Source organism: Callionymus lyra, chromosome 5, assembly GCF_982586985.1.
Source record: "Callionymus lyra chromosome 5, fCalLyr1.hap1.1, whole genome shotgun sequence".
Taxonomy (NCBI): Eukaryota; Metazoa; Chordata; class Actinopteri; order Syngnathiformes; family Callionymidae; genus Callionymus; species Callionymus lyra.
In genome coordinates this window covers 26,052,849-26,070,400 of record NC_141822.1, presented here as the reverse complement: position 1 = coordinate 26,070,400, position 17,552 = coordinate 26,052,849, and the positions used below count along the sequence as shown (strand labels likewise).

Here is a 17,552-nt window from a genome sequence, read left to right as displayed (position 1 = left end):
GTTCTAGGATGTAAGATCTTTGTAGCTAGTTGTATGTCAACATAGATGCTCCCTGCCTTCACCTGCCAGCTAATGCTTGTTTTTCCCTCATGAATGTCGCTTCATTTTAATTTCAAAACTTTAAAACCAAGTACACTGGTAAGAACAGATCTACATTTGGTCTTTAAACGTACGAAGGCGAGGCTCGTTGCTAGAAAGCTAAACGTAGCTAGTTGTCGAGATTTACATTTCAGAGCTAGCAACATATGGTGAGAATAATATCTTCTTGTGAGTGATAATACACGTCACCAGAACAAGAACGTTTATATATTTGATACTCAACATTAAAGGTAATGGCTTTTATCATGAAATGAATATTCTTTTGGCATTTGTATGTATTTATCTAAAAGTAAAATATATAAACGTTAGTCTTTTGTCATTGCCTTTAGAACTGACCCATATATTGTTCATTTGTTTATCTTGGGTTTAGGTCGTAATAACCAAGTTTTTAACTGTGATGGAAGAACGAAACAACTAATGGACACTCAGAGGAAGAGGTAAGTAAAAAATAAAAAAGCCTGTGTCCATTATTTAAAACATAAAAACATTTCACAATTCAGATCCGTATGCAGTTGTTTATTAGCTAACAACATGTGTCAATGATCAATAAAGAATGACTGGGCCTAGCAGCCTGGCTTGATGTTCAGAAGCACCAATTATTTGCTTAAACTTTAAATAGTCAGCAATTTTCCACTTATCCTTACGAGTATGATGTTTTTTAAAAAAAAAATCATAAGCTAACCTTTATGTTAATACTATAGCCAGAGGTAATGTTCTTCTGTATCTTTCATATGCTGGGCGGTTGTGACTGCCATGTGACTTTTCCTCTCAGATGGATTTATTTTTGCCTCCTGCGTCTTAAGATCACATGGAGTCCTTAAGAGAACCCAACTATGAGCAATCCTACAACAGCTTTTTTTAGCTTCACTAGCTAGCCACACCATTTTTGACTTAAATCGTATTGTCTTTGATTGCTTTTATCAAACTATTCACAACACTTAAGATTAAGTAATGGTGAGAATGATTGCATTCTCCAGAGTTCTTAACAGATTTGAAAAATGTATTGGGGATAACATTTAGATAGCAAACTAATAAAAAGCTGGTTAAGCTAGGTACACCTGCTTTCTTTAAGATTAAGGTTGTTGGGAAAATGGTTCCACATTTCCATGTTTCATGCTCTAGCCATCTTTGTTTTGCTAATGATACATTCTAACCGCTTTTCTTACACGCATTTACATCACTCTGAAAGCACACAGTACATTCATCATTCATTGGGAATCAATGTTCAATGTGAAATCTATAAAAAAAAGAACAATTTTCCATGGTTTGAGATAAATGCAGTTTTTACCCATGAACTTAAAGGAACCTTAAAGGAACTTTAACTGCATTTTGCTGTCCATTGATAAAAGAAAATACAGCAACTTGGAAAGTAATAATAAACCATAATAATTCAGTTTCAAAATATCTATTTGAAATTATATTTTTGAATTATAAATTGAAAAATAACAAAATATATGTGTCTGTCATAACAGGACAACATCATAGACAACCTGTAAACTTGTTTTCTTTAAGTTATTATCACAAGATGAAACCTTTAGGAAATGAAGATTTAGATTTCTACTTCCTAATGTGCAGCTCTGGGGATGACAATAGCACCGTTGGAGCAAATGGAGAAAGAGGCATCCTTCACTCGTGGAGGGGCTACTCATGCAAGCTTACACCTGAGAAGCTGCTTCTTCCACGACCTGTTCTCCACGTTTCCCTGGGCACTAATCATGGCGTTCTGCTGGTGGAAGGTAAGCAATACAAGGAATGTGCTTTTAAGTATGACCAACAGTATGAAAAATAGGAATTTAATTCAGATACAGTGGTCTGTGGTTTGTATCAGGAGTTACATCCTGAAAAAAACCCTGCATTAAACTTAATCCGTTAAATGGTAATTTTTTACACAATTTAAATACATGACCTCATAATCCTTCTTCTTAGGTTAGGTTAGGTAGAACTTTATTGATCCCTCAGGAGGTCTCCTTTGGGAAATTGTTTTTTTTTCCAATAGCCACAGCAATACAGCAATTTTTCATAAAAATAAAATAAGAACAACCACAAAGACAAATAAAGAGAAAGAACAAGATGATACAATCTAAGTCTTAAGATAAAGAACATAGATCAAAGAAAAACAACAAAGACAAAGGATACAAAGACTAACATAGAACAGAACATCCAGATACTCTCACTCCACTCCTGCCCCCGAACTCAGAATTGTACAATTGAATTGTCCGAGGAATGAATGAGTCCTTGAGTCTATTTGTTTTGCATCTGGGAAGGAGCATTCGTGCACTCATTCTGCTTCTCTGCTCACTAATGACAGTGCTGAGAGGATCACTGTCGTCATCCATGATGGACAGTAGTTTGTTCAGTGATCTCCTCTCAGCAACTGTCACCACTTGCTCTTTATAAACCTTACCCACATTGTTACACTGTTTAGACACTCAAAAAGTATTTAAAAAACATTTACAAAATGTATTCAACAACATTTATTTAAACTGAAACAGGACATTGCATTCGAGGTGCCATCCCTCTCAACAACCCTCCCAATAACGGTGGCCTGTTGATGGAGTCTACTGACTCCTTTAAGAAACATCTTAAGACGTTTCTATTTGTTCAGGCTTTTCCTTGATTTTCTGGAACTCCTGTTGTGTTATCAGTTTTATCTTGACCTTTAAAATATATACTTTATTGAGTATTGTTTTGACTGTTTAAGCGCTTTGTGACCCTGGTCTAGAAAAGCGCTATACAAATAAGAATTACTTACTTACTGAACAGCTCTCATCATTTTTGACATAGAATTGAAATACAGTTTTGAAGCAACCCATCAGGTCTCACTAAATATAGCCATATGTAGAAAGGCATCGTGAGAGTCAACTGTTTTCTTGGAACCATAAGTAAGGTATGTGCTGTAATAAGTCCTTCCCACCAAGTTTGTATGCGGTTTTATAGAAATAAACTATATAAATGAATCATCCAATTGTTAAAATGAAATGGATCATAACCTTTTCAGACTACAGCTTGAAAAAATACCTTTGAAAATGCATAACCATGTGCAAAAAAAGATGTTAAACGATGATAGTGTGAAAGGTGACGTTATAGAGACCTATTATCTTACTGTTCTTTAACAACATGTATTCAAACACACAAACTCAAAATTGCATTTTAGATTCCATCCTTCTTAACAGCCCTCTCAGTAACTGAGACTTGAACAGCTTTTGATATAGCAACTTATGAAGCGACCAATCAGTCATCACTTCAAAGAGCTGGTGGAGAAAGGCATAATGGGAGTTCACGGTTTTGTTGGCACCATCAGCAAGGTTTGTTTATTAATTAGTGCCCACTAAGTTCAGTGGCCTGACTGCATCTTTACACAATATATACAAATATTAACACCACAATAGGGTTTATTTCTCTGTACTATTATACTCATTTATTATAATGTTTATGAGTGATGAGTTTGTAACTAAAATCTCAATAACAATTGTTGCTTGTTTCACAGGAGGGCAGGTTTACAGTTTTGGGGAACTACCATGGAAACAAAATCAAGTGCAAGAGCAAGTCATACCCATTCTTGAAAGTGCACTCAGCGGCCAGCGAGTAGTCACTGTAGCTGCTGGCAGCTTTCACAGTGGCGCAGTGACAGAGGATGGTGGACTTCACATGTGGGGGGACAACCAGTCTGGTCAGTGCGGCCTGCCAGGTCTGAGCTCTGTTCCCAACCCGACACCTGTTGCACTTGTAGACTCTGAATGTATCCCTCCAAAAACGATACCAGTCCTGGAGCTTGCTTGCGGGGAGCAGCACACTCTTGCACTCTCGAGGCAGCGGGAGGTCTGGTCCTGGGGCAGTGGTGCACAGCTTGGCCTCAATGTCTCAATTTTCCCTGTCTGGAAACCCCAAATGGTAGACCACTTGTCAGGCAGGTATGTTATTCAGGTGGCATGTGGAGCTTCCCACAGTCTTGCTCTTGTGCGCTGCCTCAGCCCCGAAGACCTGCAGAGACTTCCTGCCGACAAGTGTGGACAGTGTAACCAGCTTCTGTACACAATGACAGACAAAGAGGACCATGTCATCATCTCCGATCATCATGCCTGTCTACAAGGAGTGGCAAAGACTGGGGATAAGAGCCACCTGGAAGGGACTGCTTCAACAAAACGGCTCAAAACTTCTCCATCTGAGCCTATACTTTATCATGCCTCAACCTGTTCCCCAAGCCCCTCTGCTGAAGACCGCCTAACCTCCCAAGATTGTGAGAAGACTGCTTTAACTGCTGCAAATGGCCTTTCACCAGCTTCAGATATTCAACTCTTGGATCAATCCAAAGAAAGTAACAATGCGGTCACAAGTGTCAAAAGTTCCCCTTATCCAGACGAGCAAGCTGTGAAAGACTATCTGAAGAAACTGACCGTCAACACTCCTGCAGAGCAGACAAGCAAATGTGCCGGAGGGCTTCATGCTCTGTTGGTGAGTCAAATCAATAACAGTTCATCCGCAAACATTTTCCTAACATCAGTTTTGGAATCTTTCCCTTTTCAGCCATCGGCTCCGTTCACACCCAATAGTGCCAGCTCCACCATCAACAGTCTGGTGGCATCCTGCGCCTCGGTGGTGGGCGAACGGGTCACTTCCACGTATGAGGCGCTGTCCCTCAAAAAGATGATGAACTACCTTCCCTCTAGTGTCCCGAGGCCTGGCGGGCTGGCGGCGGGCTCTGACGCCACCACTGAGCGTGTTCGCCAGGAGGATTCTGTGCAGGCCAAGAAAAGTTCGAGCACCGGTGACATTCATGAGGAGGAGGCTGAAGGTCTTCGGCGTCGCCTATCTCTTCCCGGACTTCTTTCACAGGGTAGATGCACAATTCAACGCTTAGCTTCCAACAGTCAAGTGTGTGAGCCGATGGTAACTGATCGCATTAAGCATGGCACAATCGACCCTTTCTTTCTTCTAAGTCAACGACGGCATCGTTATTTTGAACTCCCCCACCTCAGATTTAAAATACTTATACGACTCCTCTAAATGAAAGACACATTTGTGCCTCAAGTTATTTTTTTAAAGGCAGAATAAACAGACGCAGGGGACTTTCCCCATATAAGAAGCTTCAGTTCTATCACATTCATATGATCATTTGCTGTATAGAACCAACAACACATGCTCACCATAGTCACCAATATAGTGAGTTAATAAATACTTAAACTATGGCTATTTTGAGTCGGTTGATCTCTAATTAATGGAAAAACAGTTGATCAACTGCAACTTGCTTACCCATTTATTGGTAGTTAGTATGGGGGTCTAATGTCTACTGGGTTTTTTTATTCCGAGTTTTTCTGTGTTTAACTTTTGTTTTTTCATCTTTTTTTTTTCTTAAGTTTCTCCACGACTTTTGCGCAAAGCGGGTCGTCCTAAGATACGTGCAGTATCTTTGACTCCAAGTGGGGCTGTGGTCCCGGAGGCGCAAGAGGTGCTGCCCACGCTGAAGACAGAGGTGTGGAGCTGGGGACAAGGCGAAGATGGACAGTTGGGACATGGAGACATCTTAAGCAGGTGAGATGAAATTTGAGTAATTGAGTAAATAAGTACAATTTGACATATTTGTGTGGGATACGTGGAAAAAACGGATTCATATTTATATATAAGACTGACGATAATCAGGCAATAATTCTAATTTGCTTTTACCTTTAATTCTTACAATGTTATATATGTTAGAAAAACTTAACCAGAGCTTTTTACTAACAAGCCTTATTGACATTGAAAATACTTTTTCTCCATCATAGGTTATTTTTTCCCCAGAGCTCTTGTGATTGACCTGCCTGCCTTATTTCATTTGACAGAAATAATGTAGCATAGTAAGAATAATGGTTACAATTTCATTTATATGTATAATTTTAAGCATGGATTCCTTCTCTATCTTGAAATCTGACACAGATGGAGTCTTGGATTCTTTTAGCAGCTGTGAAAGTATCGAGATACACAAGATTTGAATAATTTACAGAAGATTTTTTTTTTCATTACTGAACAGCGTCATCCTGTGGCTTCATCTGTAATTGCTTCCTCCTCACATAAAAGCACGACTGTGAGACCTTGTTTTTTCTCACAATAGCGCTGCATATTAACACACCACATTTTCATGCCTTTATTTCCCAAAGTGAAGATGAAAAGCTATGTAGGTTGGACAGGTTGATCAGGAGGACTGGTTAGCATGAAGCTGGACTCACTGGTGTTAGTTGCTGAGAGGAGATCACTGGACAAACTACTGTCCATCATGGATGATGACAGTCATCCTCTGAACACTGTCATCAGTGAGCAGAGAAGCCGATGTAGTGCACGAATGCTCTTTCCCAGATGCAACACTAATGGACTCAGGGACTCATTCATTCCTCGTGTTATGAGATTGTATAATTCTGAATTTATGAGCAGAAGCAGAGAGAAGGGATGATGTATGTTAACCTATGTGTCCTTTCTAAGATCTTTGTGTTATTTCCTTTGATCTAAGCTCTTTATGATTACTCTTTTTTATCTCTTTGCACTTTGTTCTATCATCTGCTTAGAACTGTAAATCTAATTTCTAATTTCTAATTTATGTGTCTTATGTTTTCAGATCACAGCCATTGTGCATTAAAAGTCTGGGCAATAAGGAGGTGGTGCGAGTTGCTGCTGGTGCTCATCATTCATTGGCCCTGACTGCTCAGTCCCAGGTTTGTATTTATTAACAACAATAGTTTTAAGTATAAACATTCACATGGAATTATCCTTTAGGTTTTCTCATGGGGAAGTAACAATTGTGGTCAGTTGGGACACATGGAGACACCCAGCAACGTCCCGCGCGTTGCAAAGGTGAGCAAGAGCGTCCTATTTCTTTGACGTTTCAACTCCTAATCTGTGAGCTTCGTTTTTTTTGTCTCAGCTGTCGGACGGTATCCGGGTCTGGGATGTTAGTGCTGGCGAGAAGCACAGCCTTCTCCTGGCAGATGGCGACTGCATCCAGCCCATCATTTACTACAGCGGCCAACAGGTGCAAGAGCAGGACCCCGATCTACAACCACAGGGGGAGGAGGAGGAAGACCGGGCTGGCGGCTACACCCAACAACCCGTTCTACTTCCCTTCTGCATGAATGTAAGTTTTCATACTTGTATTTCAACAGATTGCATTAGGCAAGTTATTCAAAAGTAGAAATGTATTTAATTCAATCTGTTTTTCTGTCTGTTTTCCAGCTCGGCTACGTGAGCAGTGTGTGTGCTGGCGGCCAGCGTTGTATGGTGTTGGCGAATAACAATGTAATGGGCTTTGTTGCCGGTCTGCATGAGCTTGCATCAGCTGAGAGAAAGTTTTACTGCAAGCTGTGTGACATGAAGACACAAATTCTAACCCCCCTGCTGGACTTGGGTAGGTATGAACAAGGGGTGAAACCTTTCAATAATCACTAAATATTTGCTGTTTATCAACAGACTCTTTAAGCTCAACACTCGGCCCGGTCGTACACGAACTCCTTCAAACGCTGGCGGGTCGATTTTCCCTTCTGTGTCACTTGACCGGTCAACATGCTGCCAGTCTTACTGCCAACCTACGCCGGGACCTTGATGTCAAGGGTCTCGCTGTTCTCGATCACACCAGCATCTTCCTCGGCTCCTACAATGAGTGAGTCAGCCTGCACTCAGCTGCCTACATACTGAAAGATAGCTAATCATAAACTCAAAAGTTCTCATTCATGAAGCGTGAGCAGAACAAATGTGCGATATAAAACGGGATCAGGTGGAAATGTACAGGATTTTGGCATTAATCAGTATTTAAGTTGCTCCGATCTTGTGTTAGCTAAACAAAAGATTTACACCTGCTAAAAAGTATGTGTAGAGTTTGCGTAAATTCAAGAATGTGCCAAAATAATGTTTTTAGAAATTTACATTTGAACTCATAATGCGATTTCTTATGTGAACAATACGCAGATGTGTTTGAAAAACAACAAAAAATAAAATATAACAATTATTTAAATTGGTTTATAATTAGCAGGTATAAAATCCAGATTATTCTTTCTACATGATAAATGTTTTTGTTATTTTAAAACATAAAGATAAACACTAATAATAGGCTAAATTAACAAAATAAGTAAACAATGGTCTGGTGTATTTCCTGACTGAGAGGTTTCCCCACTAATACGAGCGATGTTCTCTTGAGCAGGTGATATTTTGGACCATGAGATCACTTTGTGTGTGACTGAAGTGTTTATTTTCTGCGTTTATTTGCCTCGTGTTTCATGACAAACTATTTGCGTTTAATCTGGAATATTCTCTCAGATCTACAAAGGCAAGATTAAAAAGTAAAGTTAGTTTGATAATTAATAATTGCTTCGGAACCAGTCTAATCTTGTCCGTGACATTCCCCGAAAATTAACTCACTGATCACGGCTGGTGTTTAATTCCACGACTAACGTTAAAAAAAACTTTACATCGGCCAAAATAATTTCAATCTCTGATTCAGAAAAGTTTATGGGAAAATATTTGCAGGGATTTGCTCGAGCTTCATAAGTGAGACCCAATGTCTTGTTTTTGTTTAATCCTAAACAATACTCGGATAGTAACTTCAGGATAGTAACATTGTTTAATTTATTTTACCAAATTGAATAACAAATATAGTGGTCCCTCGTCATAGTTTGTTTAACCATGTCATTGTTTTTTCATGAAAAACTGCAGACAAGCTTGTGGGAAGCAATAATTGCAACACAAGCCTTACTTATGGTTCCAAGAAAACGGTTAACTCTCTGAATCTCTTCTAAATTGATGCTCTATTTAACTGTATTTATATTCTATGTCAAAAGTGAACAACAGGTGGGATTGGTTAGCTGGGCGGCAAAGCATTTTGGGAACTGTTCAGGTCACAGTTACTGATAGGGTTGTTGAGAAGGATGGAACCTGAAATTCAATTTTGAGTTTGCAAGTTCAAATACTTGTTGTAAGTAAAGTAAGTTATAAAACATAAATCTAATAAAATGATTTATTTGCTTTTCCAGATACGCAACTACTCTGGGCAATTTCCAGGTGATGGGAGGTTTTCACCTCCTGACCAAGCCATCACTGTAGGTTCAACCAGATGGTGGTTCACTTTGTGTTCACTTGTATATTTATTAAAGACCAGACTATTATAAAATAGTTTTTCCTTTTTTTTTCTTTTCAAGTGACTTCTTTGGAAAAACTCCTGAGCTTCTCCAAAAGCTGTCTGAGTCAAGCGAAGAAAATGCTTCAATGGCTGATCTGCTTCAGGCCCTGTTTTTCCTCCCTTTGCGTCATCTTCACAACTACAGCCGACTGCTGCTCAAGTTGGCAACTTGCTTTGAAGTGGTTCGTATATTTGGCAGCTAAAGGATAGTTTCTGAACATGTTAATGAATGATCCTACTGGTTATGGTTGGTTATTATTTATACAGACGATTATAATATTGTGTCATTCTGTTTGTGTCAGAATACCAATAATTACCAGCGGTTGCAGGACAGCTACTCGAAATTTGAAACTTTGGCTGTCCAGCTGAAGAAGAAAGCAAAAGAAGCCGACTATACCTTCTTGTTCTGGAAGAGTTTCCCAGGCAAGATGACGGTAAGCAACACGTCTCAAGTTTTCTGCACCATCTGCACCCTTGATAATGAAATCTCAAGGTGCCACATGACCACACATTTCAGCGAGAGGTGCCGTTTACTGTTTTTTTCTTTTCCCAGGATTCACTACGCAAGCCCCAACGGCGGCTTATTTGTGAGAGCAGCAACAAATCTTTGACCCTGCAGAATTCTGGAAGGTTCTCCGTCAACTGGTTCATCCTTTTCAATGACGCCTTGGTCCATGCACAGGTAAGATCCAAGCACACACACATGCATCACCTTTAAATATTAGTGTTCAGGTGTGTTTTCAAGCATTTTTGTGTGCTTGCTTTTCGTGCTGTCAGGGCGTGGCACCTTATAAAAGCCTTGTAAGTATGCAGCCGGCAACACAATCTAAATGAAGTAACCCCTTTTTTTCCTGAGACCCACTCACATGTTTGTGCTTTTATCACGTTTGTTTTTTGCACTGTAATTATAGTACATTTTAATCTTCATTTCAATGGTATGCTTTGGATAACATAGCCTTAATCAAATTACTGTTCTAAATTTGACCCGCTTCTCAACTCCCTAACAGAATCTATTCTACATTTTTAATAAAAATGGTATACATCATATTTCACAATTTGGCTTTAGAAATGAATGATGCATACAGAACATATTTTATTGGACCTGTTTTAGAATCTTCCTGGGCTCAAATGACCTCCAATAACTGCTCTGTGTCTGGCCTAAGCCTAAATTTTCTTTTGGCCTAACCATGCATCCGCAAATGCCAACAGTTGTTGGCAAACTGCTACCTTGCATGTTAAAGGGACCATAAATTATTTCCGCAGTTTTGTATTTTATAAAAATCTCTTGGCCACAGCGGGTACTAAAGTTAATTAAAAGACTCTTGAAAGAATTTTGTTTAAAAAATAACTTTACGTTGACTAATAATAAGTTTTGCCTGACATTATTACTAGCAATTTGGCATGTGAAACCAAACTGATTATAAGAGTTCAAATATAAGAACAATGTTTTTATATTTGCCTTTATGTCATAAGTAGGTAAATAATTACAAATAATTTTAAACGGATCTTAAACACCATCAAATATTTGAACGTTTAAGTTCAATGTTTGTATATGTAAAAAAAACATGTGTAACTTTTCCTGTTCTACTTTGTCATCATTGAGAACAGGATGCGACTGGATGGATAGAGGAACTTTTTTTCAGTGAAACTAGTATATTTATTTAAAATAAAAGGCATTGTTTATACGTGGAAATGTTCAGCTCAAATTATGATTCTAAATGTATCAATAATTTATCTTTAGTTCCTCTCTCCATGCCAGTTTCTATCCCCCTCATCTTTCTTACTTAGTGTTGTTTTAAATGGATTGTGTCCCCACGTGGCTTCCTTGTACCTGTTACGATCAAATTATTGTTTGAAAAATAGAACCTTTTTTTGTTTTACTGTTTGTCCATGTGATAAAAGCCATCAGTATGATAACCATGTATTTTCTGTTAGCTTCTCCCACTGCTTTTTGATTGACCTCTAAAAACTCTTGCTGCTTCACATTTACCCCCCCCCCTAGTTCTCGACACATCACGTCTTACCGCTGACAACACTGTGGGTGGAACCAATCCCAGAAGACAACTCCGGCCTGTGAGTCACTGATTAATTCAACCTTCCAAACCACAGAAATCGATTTCCGTGTTGACTAAAGACGTTTTAAAACTTAGATGCTGCATGAATGTAATGCAGCACTGTCAAGTACTACTGTGATCTTTAAATCTTTATTTGTTCCTGTTTTCTTTTCCTTTTTATAGATATGGTTTGAAGGTCATCACACCTGAGGAGACATTCAGCCTGCTGGCCAGCTCTAGTGGGGAGAAGGTAGACTTATATTGATTAAAAAAAGAACATCAGTTGGTTAAATCCTAAGTGAAACGTATAAAGGCTTTACTGTTATTTATTTTTGTTTTCATGGAGTTTATTTGCATCCATCTGGAATCTCTAAACTTAACTAATGGAATAAATACACATTTAATGTCATCAAAACAAATTATGGAATTTGCTGTAATAAAGGCTCGATGTATGGAAGTATATTAGTGTCATCAGAATGCTTCAAACTAAATTTCAATTAAGTCAAACCATTCAATATTCTAAAGGCCATTACTTTAGTTAATAATATAGTGTAGGTGTAATGTAGTATTTAGTCTTAACTTTTGAATCTTCACCTGGATCCATGGATGTGTACACAGGCCAAGTGGCTTCGCAGCATCAACCAGGCAGTGGACCTGGCACTCAGTGGGAGCGAGCAAGATATGACAACACTGCGGCTGGAACCTCCCGTCTCCAGGACGGCCTCCTACAGTTTTTACAAGGATGGGCGACTCAAGGATGTTTCCTATGATGGCCGTTGGCTGAACGGCAAACCCCACGGCAGGTAGGAAAACAAAACTCATGTTGGCTGTTTCAAGAATGAAAATGTTTTAAAAAAAAATTTAGGGGCGTGTTGAAGTGGTCTGATGGTCGAATCTATACCGGCGAGTTCAAGAATGGACTGGAAGACGGGTAGATATTAGATATTATAATGATTAAAATACAGGTTTCACTTTAATAACATTTTTTTGAATAAGGTTTGGTGAATTTGTGGCTCCAAATAAAGCACTGAGTAAGAATGACCAATTCCAAGGTTACTGGAGAGAAGGCAAAATGCATGGCCTCGGAAGATACAGGTATAATGGTTTCATTTGCCAAACTCTCATGCATTTTGTTAAATGGTGCATGACTTCTGTCCGCAGTTATGCCAGCGGCGAGGTTTATGATGGATCCTTCAAAGACGGCATGCGTCATGGCCACGGCATGCTGCGCACCGGGAAACTCAACTCCTCCTCCCCGAGTGTGTTCATAGGCCAGTGGCTGCAGGACAAGAAGACCGGCTATGGTGTCTTCGACGATATCACCAAGTGAGACTTTGTTAACATCATTTTTTCTATTGTTCTTCCATATTCTGTTTCCCATCACTACCATGAAATGTGTTTCATTCAGAGGTGAAAAGTATATGGGCATGTGGCAAGACCACCTGAAACAAGGCACCGGGGTCGTCGTCACCCAGTTTGGTCTTTATTACGAAGGTGCTTTCAAAGATAATAAAATGACGGTGAGTTTTAAGATTTCATTGAGGACCGGTTGAGATTGGCTTCAAGAAATCTTTATTTATCTTTTAAGGGCACCGGGATCTTGCTGTCGGAGGATGACACGACATATGAAGGCGAGTTTTCCGATGACTGGACCCTGAACGGGAAGGCAAGTAGAGATTTGATGATTGCTGCATATTTTGTTGAACCTGGAAAACTCATAGATTTCTACTGTGGTTAACATGAATCATTAGGGTGTGCTAACGATGGCGAACGGAGACTACCTGGAGGGTCACTTCGGTGGAGAGTGGGGGGCAGGTCTGAAGGTGACCGGCTCTTACTTCAAACCGAATTTGTTCGATGCCACAAAGGAGAAGACCCGTACAATGTAAGCATAAATGTTTATGGAAGAGGTCATGTGACATGATTTATACACTTTGCATATGTTGTTGCAGAAAGCTGGGCCGTCTGTGTGTGAGTGCGGAGGATAAATGGCACGCCGTGTTTGAGGAGTGTTGGAGGCAGCTGGGGTGTGAATCGCCTGGTCAAGGAGAGAGTCGTAAGGCGTGGGAGAACATAGCTGTTGCTCTCACTTCGAACCGGCGACACCTCCAGGAGAGGTAAGTGCCTATGGGAGAATATCAGTGGCATCAGAATATTGAATGTTTGGATTTAAAATGTCAAATCTCTAAACTCTATTTTTTTTTATATATATATATATATATTACTTAATTCAATAAATTGTATATTGAAAGAAGAAAGAAATTAATTTATTTTATCTTTTTGAATAATTAAACACAAATAAACATAATTTGATTGATTCAAAATCAATTAATAAATAATGATGTATTGTTTTTATTTTAATGTTTATTATTATTATTTTAGTTAAAATATCAAACCGGTGTAAACAATGCATTTATTTTTTGAAAATTAGACGTTTCTATTCAATTATTAAAAAAAAAAATCAATACTTCAACATGCTAATTATTTTATTAAATTATTTAATTCAAACAAATTACACCTTTCAAAAAAAAAAATGTAACATCCTCAAAAACAAATACAACAAAAGAAAAATAGTTTTAACATTTGAAATGTTGAAGTTCAACCCTTCAATATTCAGATGGCACTGGATATACTTACATACATGCCTCTATAAAAAAAAATATTTGACTCGATTAAACCTGTTTTTCAGTCCAGAGCGGTTGTCTCGCAGTCAGAGCCAGAATCTGGAAAGCTTGGAGGTGATTCCACAACACTCCGGTCCCATCAACATGGAGCGCTATGACAGCATCCGGCTGTACCTCATCCAGGTCAGACCAGGAAATCTTTGCTCTCGAATAAAAGTAAAATGTTAACTCTTGTCATCTCCTGACAGGCATGTGATACTTCGCTGCACCCGCTCGGCCGACTCTTGGAAGCCCTCGTGGCCGTCTACAGGATGACATATGTGGGAGTCGGAGCAAACCGACGACTTCTCCCCGAGGCTGTCAAAGAAATAAAATCTTATCTCAGTCGCATTTTCCAAATCGTCAGGTGACATTTTCTATAACCTTAATTGATCAACGCTTTATTAACATTTGGATTCTAGTTATATCTAATTGTGTCCATGTTTTAGGTTTCTCTTCCCAGACATGCCAGAGGAAGGCGGTCCAATACCTGAGCCAGCAGCCGAACGGCAAGACAAAGGAGAACCTTGCGTCACTGGGGATCAACTGCAGTCACCGAAAACAGGGTCTGAACAAAGTTGTCTCTCTTCAAAATTAATGTACAGAAATTAACATTTGCGTCTCACCTCAGACGTGTTGTGAGCAGCTCCAGTCTGCTGCTTCCCGTCCTGCTGCCCCGACTCTACCCACCACTCTTCACCCTCTATGCACTCGACAAGGAGAGAGAAGATGATGTCTACTGGGAGTGTGTCCTCCGCCTTAATAAGCAGACCGACCTGGCTCTTCTCGCTTTTCTGGGCGTCCAGAGGTCAGTCTTTGTGTAACGAAGCACAGCACAAGCGTCGCTGCTCTGCCTAATCCAGTGATTCATCCATTAGGAAGTTCTGGCCTGTCGCTGTAACCATGGCAGTCCAGGGGGACAAGGAGCAGGTATCTTTGCTGCTATTCAAGTTGCAAACACATATATATAAAAAAACGTTGTTGTTCTGTAAAATGTATCCAAAAGACTGTCTAACAAAGAAATGTCCAACCTGTGTCTCCTTAAGATTCTAACTGACAACAAGGAAGCCTGCTTTGCATCTGCAGTTGAAACTCTTCAGCAGATCAGGTGTAATTCAAATGAAATCTTCACAATGAATTTGGCTCCAACTTTAAGAATCCAACCCCTAAACTTCTGCAAACTAACTGTGCGTTTGATGTGGTCTTTGGCTCTCAGCACAACCTTCACTCCATCGGACAAGTTGCAGGTGATCCAGCTGACGTTCGAGGCCATCACTCAAGAGGTGCAGTCTCTGCTGAAGCAGGACTTCCTGTGGTCCATGGACGACCTCTTCCCCGTCTTCCTCTTTGTGGTTTTGCGGGCACGGTCAGTTCCACATGAGATAAATGCCTTTGATATTTGGATACAGATTTGTTTTTTGGTATGCAATTATCGTTAATATTAAATCAATAATACTTTCTTTCTTTAGTATTAGGAATCTCGGGTCAGAGGTCAGCCTTATAGAGGACCTTATGGACCCTTGTGTCCAACATGGAGAACATGGAATCATGTTTACAACATTGAAGGTGAGACACACTTTTCGATTACGATGTTCATTTTTTTAGGAATGCAAATGTATTTTTCTCTACTAATGTAAAAGTTTAAAGCACCAATAAGAGTTTATTTATAAGACTATAATGAGAGAAGAATAAGATATATTGTCCAGAGTATTTTCTTATCACTCGTTTAAAAAAAAAATCAATTTGACCAGACAATGTGGATGGAATAGCACAATCTTCTGAACAACATATTTGCCTCAAGGGTCCAACACCGAGTATAAAATAAAACTGGTTGCCATGTGTTGACCATGTTGGTCAGGAACACATTCTTAAGGCCTTTTCAAACACTGTGAAGTAATATTTTTGTGATTAATTCATTTGAAATTCTCTACAATAGATTTCCTCTCTAGTTATAATGCAAATATTTTTGATCTATTTTCTCTCCACAGGCTTGTTACTACCAGGTCCAGCATGAGAAGATCACATAACGACACTGCTGCTCCGCCTTGCTCAACATTGCTGCTGATCTACAGAGAATCTCCACGTTCATTCAGAGTGATGGTCGATGTGCAGCAGCCAATTGGAAGCGAGTAATGCTGCAATGATGGAACTTGTTTTGAGGAGCTCAAGCGACTTCAAGTTGTATGAAGTAGACGTTTAGATATTTCCTGACATGGCTCCAATCAGTATTGAGAGTTTTTAGTCAAGACAGAAGATCCTCTTTTGTTGGTTTTGGTTCTCAACCTTAAGTGTTCCAAACATTTCACCTCCATTTTGTGTGTGCACATGAAGACAGTTTGCTGACCTGAGACTAAATGTGAACATGCATGCAGTATTGTAAAGACTGACAACAGTGGAAGTGCATATGCAACTTTAACTTGTTTGCCACTTTTTAACCAATTGGTTTTACATTAAAACTTGTAAATTGTTTTTTATACAAGACAATTCTACTAGTATTTAAAAAGAAAACTATTGCAGAAAAGTTTAGTAAAATCTATTTAAAAGAATATTTTGTGAAACTGCATCAGTAATAGTTTTTTTAAAGAATTGTTTTCCCCCCATTTGTTTTGAAACTGAAGCAATGTTTTTTTTTTTTGCCTTATTGGCCAAAGTGAAATTACCACTTAAACTGTTAAGGTAATACCTCAGACCTATCTTTCTTCCTGCCTTATTCATAATAAGATTTTAATAATTGAGTGTATGCTTTAATTGACTGTTGTATTTCTATTTTGAGCAAAGACTGTTTTTGCTCTTCATAGCAGATGGAGTCATGGTAATACAAATGCTGCTGACCTGAAACTCTTTTTTTTTTGTTGAGCATTCACTGCACAAATTGTCAGATATTGCTGCCCGTATTTGATTCCTGTTCTACTTTAAAGGCTTAAGAGGGATTCTGGAAATGAGCATGCTTTTTTTATGCTGTGGCTGTTGTTTTCTCATGGAGATTGGACTGTAGAAAAAAAAACCTGCAGGTCACTGTTTTATTTGATAGGGTGGATTGCACTGAAAGATGCACTATTGATAAGGAGGAATCAGATATTTTTCTGGAGATTATGAATGACACATTCCCCCCAAAATGATAAAAAAAGTAGATTATCTTATTTAATTAACCTTAGGATTGTCTGATAATAAAACATGTATTACTACTAAAACTGAGAAGGACGGTTAAGACAAATACCTCAGAACAGCCTAAGCAGGTTCTTTCATTTGTGACATGTTTTGGCTTAATGCTACGGTGATGTCAAACATTGTTGTCATTCAACGTACTCTGAAAGGTGACAAACCTTTGATGTAAATGCAACTGAGTGAACAAACTGTCTTATTCAACTGTATTTGTTCCTTTGTATGCAAATATGTATTAAATATTTTCAGATTTCAATTTGCTTTTTATTAATCTGTTTTATTTCTGCATGTGAACTTATTTAATGTATATTTTGATTCTGATATAATGTTGGCAAATTTTGGTGGAATAATTAGAAAATTGGTGATCAATTTGTCAGTCAAAATAATGATTTTTGTCTTCTGTGAGATTCCATGTTTTATTTCTACTTTCCTTGTAACTTT

At 38.8% G+C, this 17,552-nt stretch overlaps 1 protein-coding gene across 5 annotated transcripts; it reads left to right on the top strand.

Annotated features, from left to right (window-relative positions):
• Positions 1–38: 38 nt before the first annotated feature.
• On the top strand, positions 39–17,367 carry als2b (alsin Rho guanine nucleotide exchange factor ALS2 b). 5 transcript variants are annotated; one of them, XM_087791643.1, is made up of 35 exons: positions 39–138; positions 470–536; positions 1,675–1,835; positions 3,587–4,551; positions 4,624–4,933; positions 5,454–5,628; positions 6,683–6,779; positions 6,841–6,918; positions 6,989–7,198; positions 7,297–7,468; positions 7,531–7,720; positions 9,087–9,152; positions 9,252–9,414; positions 9,535–9,666; positions 9,786–9,914; positions 10,010–10,033; positions 11,235–11,305; positions 11,470–11,536; positions 11,905–12,089; positions 12,152–12,217; positions 12,283–12,381; positions 12,448–12,612; positions 12,695–12,806; positions 12,875–12,952; positions 13,038–13,171; positions 13,239–13,403; positions 13,976–14,093; positions 14,159–14,316; positions 14,399–14,515; positions 14,581–14,757; positions 14,828–14,879; positions 14,996–15,057; positions 15,166–15,315; positions 15,419–15,515; positions 15,938–17,367. In XM_087791643.1, the coding sequence occupies exons 2-35, from the start codon at positions 517–519 to the stop codon at positions 15,974–15,976; spliced, it is 5,004 nt and encodes a 1,667-aa protein (XP_087647769.1). In that variant the 5' UTR covers positions 39–138; positions 470–516; the 3' UTR covers positions 15,977–17,367. The 5 variants fall into 5 exon arrangements, with proteins under 5 accessions (XP_087647769.1, XP_087647771.1, XP_087647767.1 ...); XM_087791645.1 differs by lacking the exon at positions 10,010–10,033; XM_087791641.1 differs by having other exon boundaries at positions 3,587–4,933.
• Positions 17,368–17,552: the final 185 nt, after the last annotated feature.

Excerpts from the sequence above, each read along its gene's own strand:
- als2b (XM_087791641.1), top strand. The coding sequence starts at position 517 with ATGGACACTCAGAGGAAGAG. Across the intron at positions 12,807-12,874 it reads TCAAAGATAATAAAATGACG|GGCACCGGGATCTTGCTGTC; the intron begins GTGAGTTTTAAG and ends TTATCTTTTAAG. Across the intron at positions 15,058-15,165 it reads GAAACTCTTCAGCAGATCAG|CACAACCTTCACTCCATCGG; the intron begins GTGTAATTCAAA and ends TTTGGCTCTCAG.